General features: G+C 35.2%; 1 protein-coding gene across 1 annotated transcript in view; it reads right to left on the reverse strand.

Annotated features, from left to right (window-relative positions):
- Positions 1 to 989: 989 nt before the first annotated feature.
- TMEFF2 (transmembrane protein with EGF like and two follistatin like domains 2) overlaps positions 990 to 15,794 on the reverse strand; it is a 231,119-nt gene continuing 216,314 nt past the window's right edge. The window contains exons 8-10 of the mRNA XM_063113558.1: positions 6,889 to 7,012; positions 4,865 to 5,023; positions 990 to 1,239 (exon numbers count right to left, since the gene is read on the reverse strand). Of these exons, the coding sequence (XP_062969628.1) occupies positions 1,143 to 1,239; positions 4,865 to 5,023; positions 6,889 to 7,012 (380 nt within the window). The 3' untranslated portion in view covers positions 990 to 1,142. The remainder of the gene's footprint in view (positions 1,240 to 4,864; positions 5,024 to 6,888; positions 7,013 to 15,794) is intronic.

Below are 15,794 nucleotides of genomic sequence, written 5' to 3' on the forward strand. Positions count from 1 at the left end.
TTTTTTTCCATAGTGGTTGTACCCATTAGTATGCTCAAATCAAATGAAAATTCGGACCAACTTCCCACTAAGGTCTTTCTGATGATATAAGATGTTCTTTTTCACCTTATTATATATATATGATCAAAACATATTTCTGTTTTCATGAAATATTGTCATCATCCTATTTCCATTTCAAATAATGATGTTACATTAGCCATAAAGCTATTCATGGGGTATTTGGTTGTGATTCTAACTTCTTTCTAGAGAACCACATACTATAAATATAGCAAGGCTCTTTTGAGAATTGACAATTTTGGTGTTTCACACTTAGTGATGTTATTAAATTTACCCCTTAGTTGTTAATTCCACTCACCTAAATGGAAAAGATTTTGCTGGTGTGTATATACCTAATACGTAATTGCTCAGGACCCTTTGGATATATACTCACTTAACTGGGAGATTCTAAGCTGCTTCCCAAATCAAAACCAATATCTTCTTTCCCTCTCCTTTATGAGTCATAAAACACTTTCCCTCCTCTTCTTCTTTGATTTAATTTATATGCCAGAGATTTTTCTGCTTTGGGGATGAAAATGGAAGACCAGGGAAAAAAGTTGATGAAATAGAGATGATTCAAAAATCTGAAATATTTTATCTTCACACAATATAAAGTAAATTATTTTTTTTCTTTTCCAATAAACATCATTTCCCTCAATCTTGGAATCACTCAAGACCTAGCCACTGAGTCCTGTACAAACTAATGCACTGTGTCAAGATGTGGAGAAGGATAAATACTAGTACCGGTACAATTTGTACTAGTTTGATTATGTTTATAGTTCTAAGATACCGCAAATTTAAAAATGCCAATTTTTTTCTCATCACTGAGTATTTATTATATATAACAAATACATGGGAAAGAAAAAACTATATATTGTGTGATATAAATAGTTTATTTACATTACAGAAAAACATCAAGACAATGTATACTATTTCAAATATATCCATACATAATCAAATATAGCTGTAGTACATGTTTTCATTGGTGTAGATTACCACAAATGCAAGGCAACATGTGTAGATCTCTTGTCTTATTCCTTTGTCTATAATACTGTATTGTGTAGTCCAAGCTCTCGGTAGTCCGGCCACTGTGAAACATGCTCCCTTTAGATCAACCTTGTGGATGCTCTTGTTGTGTTGTCTGAACTGTAGTGCCCTGTATTTTGCTTTTGTCTGTGAATTCTGTTGCTTCTGGGGCATTTCCTAGAAGGTTGGAAAGTTTACAAATCTTAGTCCAATGCGATTACCGAAAGTTTGTCCTACAATCACAGAGTGAAACAGTGGATTAAGCAAATGATTAAAATATTTCAGATGAAACAATTTATTATTAGTAGAAGCTGGGGTTATTTGGGGGAAGTTATTTTTGCTTCTCTTTGCAGTTGTCTTTAAGCTTTTGTTGAGAATGGAAGAACAGAGACAGAAGTTGAAGAGGAACACATTAACCTGTCCTCAACTGCTTACTTACTAAGGCACAAAGAGTGACTCAGCACAATGCTGTCAAGGGAGCTGTGAGCTCATCTTATCTCACTTTAAAGGTCTTCAACAATTTTATGTTTTAAATGTCCTCAGGATGAATGTTATATTGACATTTCAGTGCTATGAGCTTAAATCCTATCAAACCAAAGAATGAGCCAACTGTAAATATCTGATATGTAATGGAAAGAGATATTATTTTGATTCAGCCTAAAATTATTTTTGTACATTAATACTATAAGCTAGAGACATGAATTGGTACCAATTATATAGCTTCTATAAGAAGCTAATATTCCCTGAAATTATCTGAAAATATCTGATCTAGTTTGTTTTTCTCTTGTAATAAAAGAATGCTTTGACTATGCAAAGGAGAATATAAACTTCATATAAAATCCTGTATATACAGTTTTTTGGGGAGGATAAATTTGTCAAAATACACATGGATCTGGAAATCACATTCCCAGCAGGTGGGAGCTGAAGATAAAATGAACAGAAATCCAACTTCTCAACAGGGCAACTCTTTTCACTTTGGAACATGTCTCTAGATGTCCATAATTTTTGCAACACATGTTTAGGAGAAGGGCATGTATTTGTCTAACATAATGAAGAAAAAAAAAAAAAAAAAAGGAAGGAATTAGAAAAAAAATGTGAAGAGGAGAAAAGAAAGAAAAGGAGATAGAAAAAAGGACCAACCAGGTGAGGAAGACATTTAAAGACAACTGAAGAGAATGGGGGGGTGGGGGACCTCTGCTTGGTGCAGTTTTGTAAATCCTGTAGCAACTGGATGTTTCAAAATAGGCCTTGACAGACAAGTGTGACAAGGCTACCAGGCAGGGGGGTCAGGGGAGAGGGAAATGGCCTAGGTGGAAAGTCTGTGTTTTGAGTAGAATGTTTTCAAGTGAATGAAACGAATCCAAGCTGGGAACTGGTGTGGTTTATTGATTAGTATGACTTGTGAAAAGGCTTTCAAATGTGTGGTGATCCTAGGATACAGTTATAAAATGCATTACAATAATACTAATTTACTTCATGTGCTCATGTGCTTTTCCTCAAAAGTAAATACCTGTCATGCACCATCAGCGTCGTTTTGGTCAACTATGGACTGTATATACAATGGTGGTTGGAGCAATAGGATATACCACATAGCCTAGGTGTGTAGCAGGCTACATCACCCAGGTTTATGTAAGTACAAACTATAATGTTCCCACAATGATGAAATCTCCTAATGACACATTTCTCAGAATGTATCCCCATCATTAAGTAATGCATGACTGTACAGGAAAAGTATTGTTTTAACATGGAAAATGAAAAAGGCCATATGCCTTGAACAAATAGCCTACTCTAATTTGGAGCTTAGTTTAGGTAGTCTTGAGCATCAATACACAAAATCATAACAGCCATGGGGCAGTATGAGGAGTGGTTAAGTGCACAGGCTCTGACACTAGACAGCCTGAATGCCATTTCTACTTTTATTGCTCATCTGTGTGAGCTCAGCAATTTGCTGACTTCTTATACCTCAGGGTCCCTATCTGGAAAATGAGGATGATTGTTTCTTCTTTGTAATCTTATTAAATGTGTATTTGTGCATGTGTGTGTGTGTGTGTGTGGGGTATTCATTCACGTGTGTGTGTGTGTGTGTGTGTATGATATACACACACAATTTTACATACACAATTCCTGATGAGATAAGGACCCTGCATATTCTAGTTGTTTTTATAATGTATGAGAACAGGACTGTGATTAATAACAGAGTTGAAAACATCTGCTAAAGTATTTAAAGTTTTGTATTTTTGTTAGCACATGAAATCACAATCCAATTGTTATGAGATTATATCCATTAAATATGAGTTTTATTTTTCATGTACTGGTATTGTCTAGATATTAGAAAGCTCAAGACCTTTAGAGTAATATAGCATAGTTTTCTATGCTTTAGATTCTTTTCTATCTTTTCTTCTTATACTCAGTATTTTTGGCTTCTTGAGTTATCTTTATGTTCCCCAGAATCTATTTTAATATAATCCATTGACTCACTTGGCATCTAAACGTGAGAGTCGAGTTGATGAACTCAACTTGGCTTAGAGGAGCACAAAGCTCCAGTTGATGATCTTCCCTTAAGCCTTTAGGCCAGGCAAGGATTTATGAACCATATTTTGTCTTTTCAAGAGCATATGCCACACTTGTCCTTAAGAAGATAGTGCAATACAGATACTGAGATGTATTATGGCCTTTATTTTCTAAAGACATGATGCATTTTTTTATTTTCTTCTTGTCTTTTGAAAATAACTTTTTGGGAAACATTCTGATTTAATGTAGAGTTGTACAAATGAATGAAAGTCTAAATGCCTTGTGCATTTGCTGAAAACCTTGAAAAACTTCCTTGGAACTTTCTATAGGAGAGTGAATAAGGTCAGAAAGAAGTATTTTCATTAACTTTTCTGGTTACATAATATGTAAATGATACGCATTTGGTTTAGAATCTAATTCTTGGTTACTATGGATTTGCATGCTAATGAAATTAAGCAAGTACCTGTCCTCACTCCTTTACTCTAAACCCCAATGTCACACATCACTAATCAATCATGGTTTTCTTTTCTGTTGAAACTGGATGAAACCTCTGTATCTTTCTCCACCTGGTTCTCCATGAAACAATCACCTTTTGATTGGACTGGGAGTTTGATATAGAAGCTTATTGTGATATTTGCTGCATGTTTCCATTTATCAGAGATTTTCATTATAACAATCTTTCTTATTAAAACTTCTTCTTTTTTTTTTTTTTGCATTTTGTGATTAAAAGCTATTTTGTCATCTTAGGCCAAAAACATATTTGTCATTTATACCACAATATGTTCAAATCGATAATATCTGAGAGTTATTCTTGGAAATAAAAATGTTATAAATGAGAGTTACAATTTAGTACTTTTTTAGCCCTTGTATAAAATCTGTTCTGACCTCATGACCTCATTTGGCTTACTGATCTGAATAGCTAAAGATATGCTAGTCATTTAAATAGTCTGATAGTAGTCTGAATGAAGATTGACCTTTAATAGTTAAAAGAGAAAAGCATATTTAAACAAAGATTGACATTATACATTAGAGGGGAATAAAGACCTTTGCTTAGAAAATAAATAATCTTCATTGTAATGCAAAATAAGGAAAATAATTTGTACCACTCCAACATGAAAATCCATGCCTTTCCATTAGGCTATTCAAATGCTGTTTATCATGAGGAAATAGGACACATGGAGAACTGATGGCTGCAGAGTACATGGAGGGACTTGTAATCAGAGGGATCTGGTTAAAAAAAGGAGGAACAACATATCCCTTTATTTGGGTGCCACCGAGTGCAGTTACTGACCTTGTGATGCAGAGGACCACCACACAGATGACAGCAATCTGAATCGTTCCAATCACAGCTGCGATTAAGACATACTGAAATCGTACAGGACCAGGCACTACATATAGAACACTGTAGTCCTTTTTTTCACAGTGTTGTCCAGTATAACCTGCATCACACCTGGAAGAAATGATAGGGTCCAGTTACCTGTAGCTGCTGGATTCACCTTTTTAGTTGGCTGATAGGTATTTATCTTCATCACAAAATTAGGGCTTTTTGTTTCCCTTTCTAAAAAAATACTACTTTCTAGATATGGTTCTTAATTACTTATTTTCAACAAGATCTCTTTATGTTTGTAGTCTGGAAGAAAGTTGTTTCTTATTATATTTATAATAATGGATTTTGAAGTAGGAGAATTGCTAGATAATTTGTTTTTGATGGCAATATTCAGAGATAATACGAGTACTTCAAAAGGTTTGTGAAAAAATAGATACTATGAATCTTTTCATGAACTTTTTGACATATATGTCCAGGGAAAATTGTTCTTTCTGTATTTTTTCAGGCAAGCTTTACATTTTATTTAATTTGATCTTTAATCAACCAAAATTCACATGTTTACTTGAGAAAAGGTTTGTTTCTGATGACATGGGTACAAAAATATATCTATTTATTTATTTGGAATGTTTTGGATAAAACATTCCCTATGCTATAGCCAGAATAAATTTTGAAAAAATATTAGGACCAGAGGTACAGTTAGAATCATTTCTTTAATTTGCTGGTCTTAAAGTCATCTGCTGATGTCAGACAGTTAAATTTTGTTAGAAAAAAGTAATTAAGAGGTGGGCAATATGGTTCTGCAAAACAAGCCCATGCACTCTCTATCTGAGAATGAATGTTGCCTCTCACTCGCTCAACCCTCACCTGAAAGCTCAGGTAGATAATCTGACATTAAAATTAGCATTGACAATGAAATGAGAAAACAGCTCATATAAAAAGAAACCCAATACTAAAGGGATCAACTTGTCATTGATTTCATGGAACTCTTTTAGTACTTCACTTTGAATTTCTCCTAACTACATCCTGAGATATTTCCTCTCTGCATCAGGAAGTGTTTAATAATGGTGACTGCTGAGGAGTGAGGGGGCAGCAGAAGTAACATCTCAGTTACATTCACTCTGCCTGGCTTCACTAGAAGGCAGGTGCTAGCGTATTCAGTGAAGAGAAACATCAAAGGAAGACAGTTCTGGATGAGAGAGAAAGAGAGGAAGAAAGAGGCCCTTTGTTGTTTATCAAAACACAACCTATTTCATCATATGCTGCTTGCATATTAATTTAAATAAGAACACGTTAGTTTTTTTCATTTTAGCTTTACCGTCTCTGAAATAATTGTGTGCTAGAATATAAATACATGGCACATACTTATATTTATAAACTAAATTCAGACAAGCAATTTCTTCATGTCTCTACTGGGTTTGAAACTGTGGTGATGTGGCTAAATAATTTCACAATGCAAGGCTCCAGGGATAGCAGATCCTTAGAAAATAGAGTGCCCAGCAAAGCAAAACCACGATTGATGATATGTATTAGAAGACCTGAGGACTTTGGAAAAGATGACCTCCCCAAAGCAACTATGTTATCTAATGTACATAAGGCCTCATCTATTCGTTTGAGAAATATTTATGAATACCTGGTAAGTGCCAAGCACTGTTCTATGTTCAGGGGAAAGAGTGGTGAGTAATACAGAGGAGCCTGTGCCTTTAAGGAGCTTGTAAATCACAAAGTAAAATTTATGTATATATAGTGATGTGCTACATAGTACTTGAGTGTGTAAGGCACACACATTTTGTGGTTTTTCTAATGCATGCGTGTGTGTGTGTGTGTGTGTGTGTGTGTGCGTGTATGTGTGTATGCAGGAGAGGCAGAAACAAGTTTTGCTGCTGATCACCCATTCAAGCGCAATACCGACCAATTCTTTGTAAACATCTAGAATTTAGTTTCTACATTTTCACTTTATACATTTTGAAAGTTAAGAGTGAAAACGTTACCTGCAAGATGGCTCCTGCATATTGATAGAATGTTCGCACTTCCCGTGCATACAGAAGCCATTGTAATGTTCTGGACAAGGTACGTGGTGTTCTCTGGCACTTTCTTCTAATTTGTTAGCATTCTCTGTGAACACAGATAAAAGCAAGCACCCCCTGTAAATACTTCCTTAGCCCAGTAAGATCAACCAGTGCATTAAGAAGCAAAGCTACATTAGGCAAAGATATTTAAAAGGACAAGAAGTAAAAGGCCATGCTTTAGAAGAAAGAGGAAGAGAGAATTGAAAGACAGACATCTTTACAATTGTGTTTAGAGATGAAACTGCAAAATTATCCAGTGCTTTTCATGCTTTTATGCAATTTCCTACATCTTTAACACTCAATGATGTTTCTGTAAGTCGTCAGACAACTTTAATTTTTTTTTTTTTTTTGGCACAGAGACTGTACATTGATCATAAAATAATACAAAAAGAAATATCCTGTTTTTTGCATTTCAAAGCCCAGCATAATGTCTCTAAGAGTAAATTGCTGTAATACCTTGATATTTTCTCAATGAGAGAGCTTAAAAGTTAAAATATGGCCACATTCAATTGGTAAGCAGACATTTTCCAAGCCAAATGCAGATTTCAACAAATGTACTCTTCCAGGCTTTTAAAATCTACTGTGAATAAGATTTTTACTAGCATCCATCCATTTTGTTATTACCAAAATAAAACTATTGAAAGAGCAAACATGATTTCAGAATCACTTATATAGGCATTCACACAGTACACACTGAATGCTATAAGTGAATTTTAATTAAGGCATAATATTTAGCCTATGTTAGCAATAGAATGTGAAATTTAAACTTACGATAAAAAAACTTGTGATTAAATATGAACCCTTTCCCCTGCCATTAACAAAAAGTATTATTTTTCTCATGTTTTTATATAGATATTTAAATATTTTTCCTGACTTTCATTAGTCCAAATACATCTGCTTCATATTTGTAATGCCATCTCTAAGTGGTCTTTTGATTCTTTATATGTTCATTTTATAATAAAAAGATTTGCCATTTTTGAGTTTTTTTCTATAATCTGAAATCTGATATTCTCGAAAATTTCTGCCCAAACATATGAGAAATATAACTTTTGTCAGTCACCTCAGTCTAAATATACTCTTCAATCTAAATGTATTCTTCAACACCACAGTAATTGGTCAGCAGTAATAGAGAATTGCAAGCAAAATATATTATTTTCTATTATTTCCACACAGGGGTATGGTTTTTCATTATAGTATTCCTTATAATTTTTGCTGGCAGTCATGGATGATGAGCATATTCATCAGAAGAAAAAAAGTGCCTCTGGTATTAGTGAATCAGATAAATGTATTATTTATGTTTAAGCAGAGCTGTAAAATATGTATACATTTTAAGATCTAGGTGCCATCTGCAAAACATTAAAGTTTGAAATAAATTGTTAAATGTTTAGTACTTCCTTGTGTAGGGATATTTATGTACATTGTTATGATGGGTTATATCTCAAGTTACTTACCCGAATTAGTAAGGGATTTACCATAAGTATGCTTGAGGGTTTGCAGAAGATATTTAAATCATTCATTTTTTCAATCTGTCTCTCTTTAGCTATGATTATTAGTGATCCTTTGTTAGCATTATAATATTTTTACATTAGTAATTATCATTAAACTGAATGAATTACTTTCATGGAGAAGACTAAGAGTGTATAGAACTTTCTCTTTTGGGTTCTCTCCTATTTTTTCAAGTAACTTTGGAATTTTGTGGCATGGTGTTTTTGTAAGCAAATTACACCTGCAGTAAGCAAACACAACAAAACTGAAGTGGAGAGTGTTGGGTGAAATTTCCAACGTGGGAACAGGTGTCCACAATGGAAGCAGGGAAAATATGGTATTTAGATGCACCTTGAGATGTCTTGTGGGCATTTATGAATTCATGGAGACAACGGGGCTCATTCTGTGCCAGGGCCAAGCAGCTACAAGCTAGAGTGGCCAAACCATGCACCTGCTGTTTAAAGAAGACTTTAGCAGTGGGGTTTATTGGTCCCATTGCTGATGTAATGAACCAGCACTGATTTTCAGTCTCATTTCTGGATCTTGTTCCCATAACAAACCATTCAGCACTTCTATTTAGTGTTTGTTAGTAACACTTCAATGCTTCTGCACACCTGCATGCAAGGGAGTTTTCTGTGACTTCCCTACATTTCAGTTATACACTGTCATTACAATCATGTTTTTCAAACACATCTTGCTAGGGCTATTTTTCTTTCTGTCAGTTGCAAAAGAAGATCAAGAATTTTCTTAATTCAGAATCCATTTTGTAAGCTATTTTGTTTTTAACATTGTACCTCACCCCATACTGACAGTTTGTTTCTGGATTTGCAGCATATCCACAATTAGGAGCTGAAGTCTGAGGGCAAAATAAAACTGCTGCCTTAGTGTGGGAAGAGCTGCATATTTTCACAAAGTTTGTTATCCAGCCAGGGTGATCACGTGGAGGGGAAATAGTTTCCATCATAAAATCTGCTAATTAGTTTACACCATTCCTTATGAGCTTGGAGTGCTCTGTTATGCTGCTCATTGGATACTGTCAAATAAGAAAGTAGAGAGATTGAAAATAAATGAGTAGAAGAAATGATCCCTGAGCAAGAAAATGAGGAATCATCAATATATGTCAACAAATTTATAGTCAGTCCAACCAAGTATGCCAGTTGATTGAAAACCTGAATATATAACCACTTCTAGTAATGCAATAGATGTATTTAGAAATGAGATTTAAGTATATTAGGAAGAAGAGAAACACAGAAATCTAATATCCCAAACAAATATGTGTATGGACCATGGTGAGTATTTGTGATCCTGATGTTTAAGTACAGTGGATATTCAAGCAATAATAAAGCACTTAAAGATTTAAAATTATGTAACAATGATGCATGCTTCCACCAGTGGCTGGAGATTTAGACATCAATTTCTCTGTCCTCCATTTAAAAACAGGTTTAATGTAAGGGTTGTGTTCTTTCTTCTAAGAGGGTTTGTGGCAATGGTAGAAACTCTCCATATCTCTGTTTAAAATCCTCAAGCAGTTTCCTGTTTAAATGTTTACAAATGGTTTGTTCTGAAAGAGATCCTGACTCATTTAAATTTGGATAATCTGAGTTATGTGCAGCAGAGCTAATAGGGCTTCATGTCCATTCCTAGTCAACACTCCAGTCAAGAGCTAGCGAAGTGGGCTTTCTATAGTACAACACATAAGGTTTCTATCCCGGTGCTTGCAGCGAAAGAGAAAAGGAAAGAAAAAGAGACAGAGAAGATGGCAAGTTTTTACCTTACTGGAAATCAAGTAATGTAAGTGGGAAGAAAGGGGGCAGAGCCATACTTAAATCAATACAGTCCTCGCTGTGTGTGTGTGTATTTACTATTATCCCTGCCTTCCTTTCCCCCCAAAGCTGGAAATAAGATGTTGTTATGTGGATTAATCTATCAAAAACACACATATGGGTCAAAGAAAAAATATGACAGTATAAAATTTGACTAAAACTATATTTCTAAAGAAAGAATGTGTCTGCCGCTAATAGGTACAAAACTGCAAAACCACAAGCTGAATCATTGTGCAGTATATATAGGTATTGAAATGACACACTGTATCCCACAAATACATACAAGTAAATGTGAAAAAAGAATGTTTTCCTTTGGACAAGGGTTAGAGCTTGGCCAAAGAAGCTTCCGAAAGTCAAGTTGTGTCATCTGTTCAAGTGCTGTCCAGGGTGGTGTGTCTTGAAAAGCCAACCTGAACTACCAAACCTAGAGTTCCAGTTGCAGAGATAGGGGCGCCAGACTGTTAGTGTCTAATGCTATTAAATATACTTACTTAGTTAATCCATTTCTCTTGTTCTGATGCTCTGCTTTATAAATAGTCTTAGAATAATTTGGCTTCTATGTAGTCTACACACTGGGAATGTCTTTGACAGTACAACATAAATATCTGATCCATTTGACAATTATATAGTTCATTTGAGTAAATTGACTGGTTTTCTGTATTTTTTGGGTGGGGGAATGGTTGCATAAGTCTTCTTTTTTCAGCCCACTCCATTCTGCAGTTTTGTCAGATCAAATTTCTGCACCTGTAGGCCAGAAGACCAGACCCTACCCATTGTGTATTACAGTATAAGAAGCATTTTGTGGACTGGTCATCTGATATTTCTCTGGAAATACTTGGCTTTAATCAGGCATTTCTTTCAAATACATACAAATCCCTTAGGCACTGATTCCCCAGTGTGGGTCTGATTCTGTATAACGATTCCAGAGTGAGTTGGAAAGGTCCTAAACTGGAGGTAACATCAAAGATTTAGAGGATGTTATGGGGAGGCAGATTTCTACTGCACATTTTTTTAACAACTGCTTGAAATAGAGTTGGCCAATAGGGGAACATGTTGTATGGTGACATAATGAGTTTCTTGTAGTATTAAAAAGGAGCTTTGTTACCATTTCTCAGGGATGTTGTAGACTGTTACTGTATGATTGATTAGATTATCTTAGACCTCTAGGTTCTTTGAACTCTAAAAGTAATATTTATTTCTACTGCTAATATTTACTCACGATATATTAATTTTTACTAATATTTATTGTAAAATATTATTTTTGATGTGCTAGGAGAAAGAAATGGAGAAATAGGAACATTATTTAGATGTATTAAACAAAAGAAATCACTTTTGCCTTAATTACATGGAAACATTTTACTTTTTCAAAGGGTGTAAAATATCTTAAACTTTGACTATGTGTATAATTCCGACATTCTAGCATAAAGTGATCTTTATTATGCATTGCATTCCTTTTGGGGAACAATATGTTTAGTGGATCTAAATTCAATTTTTAACATCATGCTTTAACAACACATATTATCTCGACAAGCACATGCATGTGAGTAGTACGTTCAGTTTATTATCTTCTCAACTATCTTTTCCTGTGGACACACGAAATGTGCCATCCTTTTCTAGAAAACCCAAATTTCCAATGTTGAATATATTTAGATAATACTATTTTTTATATTTAATGACAGTACAGGGAAACTCTAGCATTGAAATATTCATATTTTTGCACACCTGTTGTGATTAACTTGATTTTACCCTTTTCCTACTTAACTGCCATATCTCCAAAGCAATTTGAAAATAATTTTACTCAGTCAACTATCTTACTCCCCATTATATTTACATTGCGCCTGGTAAAGAAATAAGTTATGAATTTAGAAGTTGAGTCATGATTGTCCCATTGTTGATTAGAGTCGGTTTCAATGAAGATATACAATTTTTATGATTTCCTCTCTTATCAGGTATGAACATATGAGGTTGCAGTAAAACTTCATATCTAGCTTGAATTGAATAGTTTTTTTTAAGACCAGAAAAGCGTTCCTATTGGACAGGTTCTGAATGTAATGCAGTACGACTCCTTGCAACTTAACAAATTCCATAATAGCCTCACATACTATCATAGTTTCTTTAAGGCATAGATAAGCAGATAAGAAGAGTCTCTCCTTTTTTCAGCCTCTAGGACAGAGACTCAAGTGAGAATGCTAGATAAAAGCAGCAGCCTAGTGCAAGGGACATAGAGGTATTAAGGTCATAATCAATTCTCAAACTTCATTAAGAGTAGAAACCCAGTCATAACATTCCAAGTGATTTAATTTCTGTTAAAGATTTAGAAAAACAACTCTTCAAAACAGAATCCAAATCCTTCAAGTGCTACAAATTCAACATTTCTTCTGTAAGTTGGACATTGCTATTTTTTCAGAAGATGAATTGAAACAACTTGGATCTGAAACTTTGCTAGTTAGGCAGTTATATGGGTTGGGAGCAGGATGGATGGAAATGGATAGAAATTCTTTCTTATCCCACCATTAGTCAGGCACCAATGTAAAATGTGACATGCGATTATCCCTATCACCACCTGCATAGATAAATATTCTTATTGAACATAAAATTAAAATAAAGTGGAAGAAAACTAATTTTCATGTAACCACATTCTCAAGGAAGGCATTGATGACATTATCCAGGAATTGTTTGAATTTAAATTGGAATCAATACTAGCAGCTGAAATATACATAGTCATTTGAGGGCTGGAGCAATTGAAATGCAATAATACTGGATGATTATCTGCATGGGCTTTCATTATTTCAGTTTCTGCTGGTAATATATTTACATAGATAAACAATGAGAAATCTGTGAAATCTTGGGAGATAAACTTGTAACATTTTAACATTTAACATTTAACTTATGACATACAAATACAATTATTATAATTCAAGGATTTTGCATAATAGGGCTCATAAAGATTTAGTGAGCAATTCTTTCTTTCTTTCTTCTTTATTAAAAGCAAAATAAGCAGCTCCTTAGCCGTTTGCTCTATTTTTTGACTCAGAAATACCCTGTCTGGCTTTGAGTGGCAGAGCTCCCAAATGAGTGAGGCCACCGGGAGAAATAGTGTTCTGACTCTACAGGTCTTTTCAAACTTCACCGTTCAGTCAAGAACCTATTAACTTTCAGTACGTGGGTAACTCCTATAGGTTTAGAGGATTTTGCTTGGAGATGTTTTAAAAATACAATATTTTATGGAACTTGAGATGTCTTTGACAACACTTCTGTAAGTATCAGACCCTGGGAAGAGGCAGGATCTATGGTTCATTAGCCTCCGGGGAGCCCAGAGCTGGTGTTGCCTCAAATTGCCACAGCTCTTCCCACTGAGTTTTCCCCTCAGCAACTCTTTTCACTTCCAAGCTGTTCTTAGGAGACAGTTTACTGGAAACCTTAGAGAAAGCAAATAACACAGGCAGCCATTTTATGCTAAGAATATTCCTTCCCTCTTTTCATTCATTTTTTCTTACTTGTCAGCTTCTGAATACAACATGCATTTATTCTCACTCAAAAGTATTTTATGGCAATAAATGATAAACACCAAAACTATAAGCACAGCTATTCTTGATGATACTGCAATGCAGTGAGGCAAGTGATCAGGTTCATTTTCTATAAGAACACGTTAACAGAACTAGAGAGCTTTTATAGTTTCTTATACTGGGGAGCAAAGGTATAGCTTTTATTCTTTAACAGGCTTTTTCATGAGCAGAGTCTCAAAAGTGCTTCAGAAAAGACACTAGGAGTAATGTAAAATTCTTTTAAACTGGTTTAAATCGGAACTTCTGGAAAAAATAAAGGGAAATAAATAAAAGTTTCATAAAATTGGTGGCAAAAGCACTTCTAATAACTAGAAATGTTTTACATTATTTAAATGGGCATTTCAGTTTTGCATTTAATTCTAAACATTGATAAGCTACCTAGTTTAGAAATTGTAGACAGCCAGTTGGACTATTATGTAATGCTAGATACCTGAGCAGCATTTTTAGGTATAGCACCTAAATGTGTGGATGTGGATGTCACAGAATCTTAAAAAACATGTTGCTCTGACACTCCTCTCATAGGTATGTGTGTATATGTCTGTGAGTTTTGTATAAACATAATTCTACTATGACCTCTTACAAATAGAAACATTTAATGAAATAAAATGTAATGAGAATTTTAGTATACTAAAATTCCTTTTTTAAGAGCAATGCTGCTTGTTCAAGTGCAGACTCACCTCTGCTGCTTGTGAAAAGTAGATTTGCAGGCTTTGCTGCTGACCAGCTGAATTAGAATCAGCAGCTGACGGGTCTGGGTCTATCTTTTTAAAGAATACTCTAGGTGATCCTGATACTCAGATGATATGGATCATGATACTTCGGACCTCACTAGCCATTTCTCCTCATCCCTCTTTGCCTCTGGCCACCTGATGCTAGGTTTTCCTGCACCTTGGATCCCCATCCTTTCCCCGGTAACTGCCCTATAGTTGGCCCACCTTCTTAGTCCCAGGACTATCTCAGCCTCTCTTGCATAAAGTGCCAGTCTCAGCCACAGACTATGAGTGTGTGAGCAATGGTTTGCCCTCTGCTGCTCTTCCCACATCTGCCCTTGGATGTCACGGGAAGTCCTCAGAGGCTTTCAGCCTGCCAAGCCTTCCTCACCCATGGTAGTCAGCCTGAACAATTCATTTCACTGTAGAATGTCTTTGCCACTTTTGAGAACATAACACTCAAAGAATAGACTGTGTGCCTGTTACAAGTGCCAACATCTGTGAGAGGCTTCTAAATTTTGTCAAATCTCAGGTATCTTGAGACCAACTTTTTCAAACCTCTAGGCTCCTTAATGACTCTGTTAGATAACTAACAGAATAGTAACAAGAACTCCTTGTGTGAAAGCAAATGAAGCATCCTCTTGGATACAGGCACAAATAACATAGCTGAAAAAAGGTGCATATTATACTAATGTTTATGACTGCTTCAATTTCCAAATGAGAATAAAGGAGCATTGGTCCATTGGTGATCTCTATACAAGTCCAGCTAGTCTATGGAAAAGATAAACTCATAAGAGAAGCAACAGGGGCAGGAAAAAAGGCAAATAGAAGGAAATAAATGGAATCAAAATTTCCATTTGTGGCAGTGTGACAACTGGGAGAGATGATATTACAACAAATATCATGTGCTGATAGCAGAAAGAAGGGGCAGCAGGAGACGGACATTTCTTCTCTTTCATGGGGCAGGACAAATAGCCACCTGTGCTTCTGAATTGCAGGTCTAAGGACACAGGCCATGCTCTCTAGACCAGAGTTACTCAAATGGAGCTCGCTCTGTTGATACATTGCTACTTTTGTAGCAGGCTTCATGGAAAAAGGTGTTTTTGTAGTCAAATGTGTTGGGGAAAGAGTGGATTAAACAAAGTTATACAGGTTTCTTTACTGTTGTTTTTTTGAGAGCCCTTAAAAGGCTAGCTTACAATGCAGTATGACAAGAAGAGACACATGTTCCTAACAGTTCCTAT

The sequence above is a fragment of the Cynocephalus volans genome, chromosome 1 (assembly GCF_027409185.1).
Source record: "Cynocephalus volans isolate mCynVol1 chromosome 1, mCynVol1.pri, whole genome shotgun sequence".
NCBI lineage: Eukaryota > Metazoa > Chordata > Mammalia > Dermoptera > Cynocephalidae > Cynocephalus > Cynocephalus volans.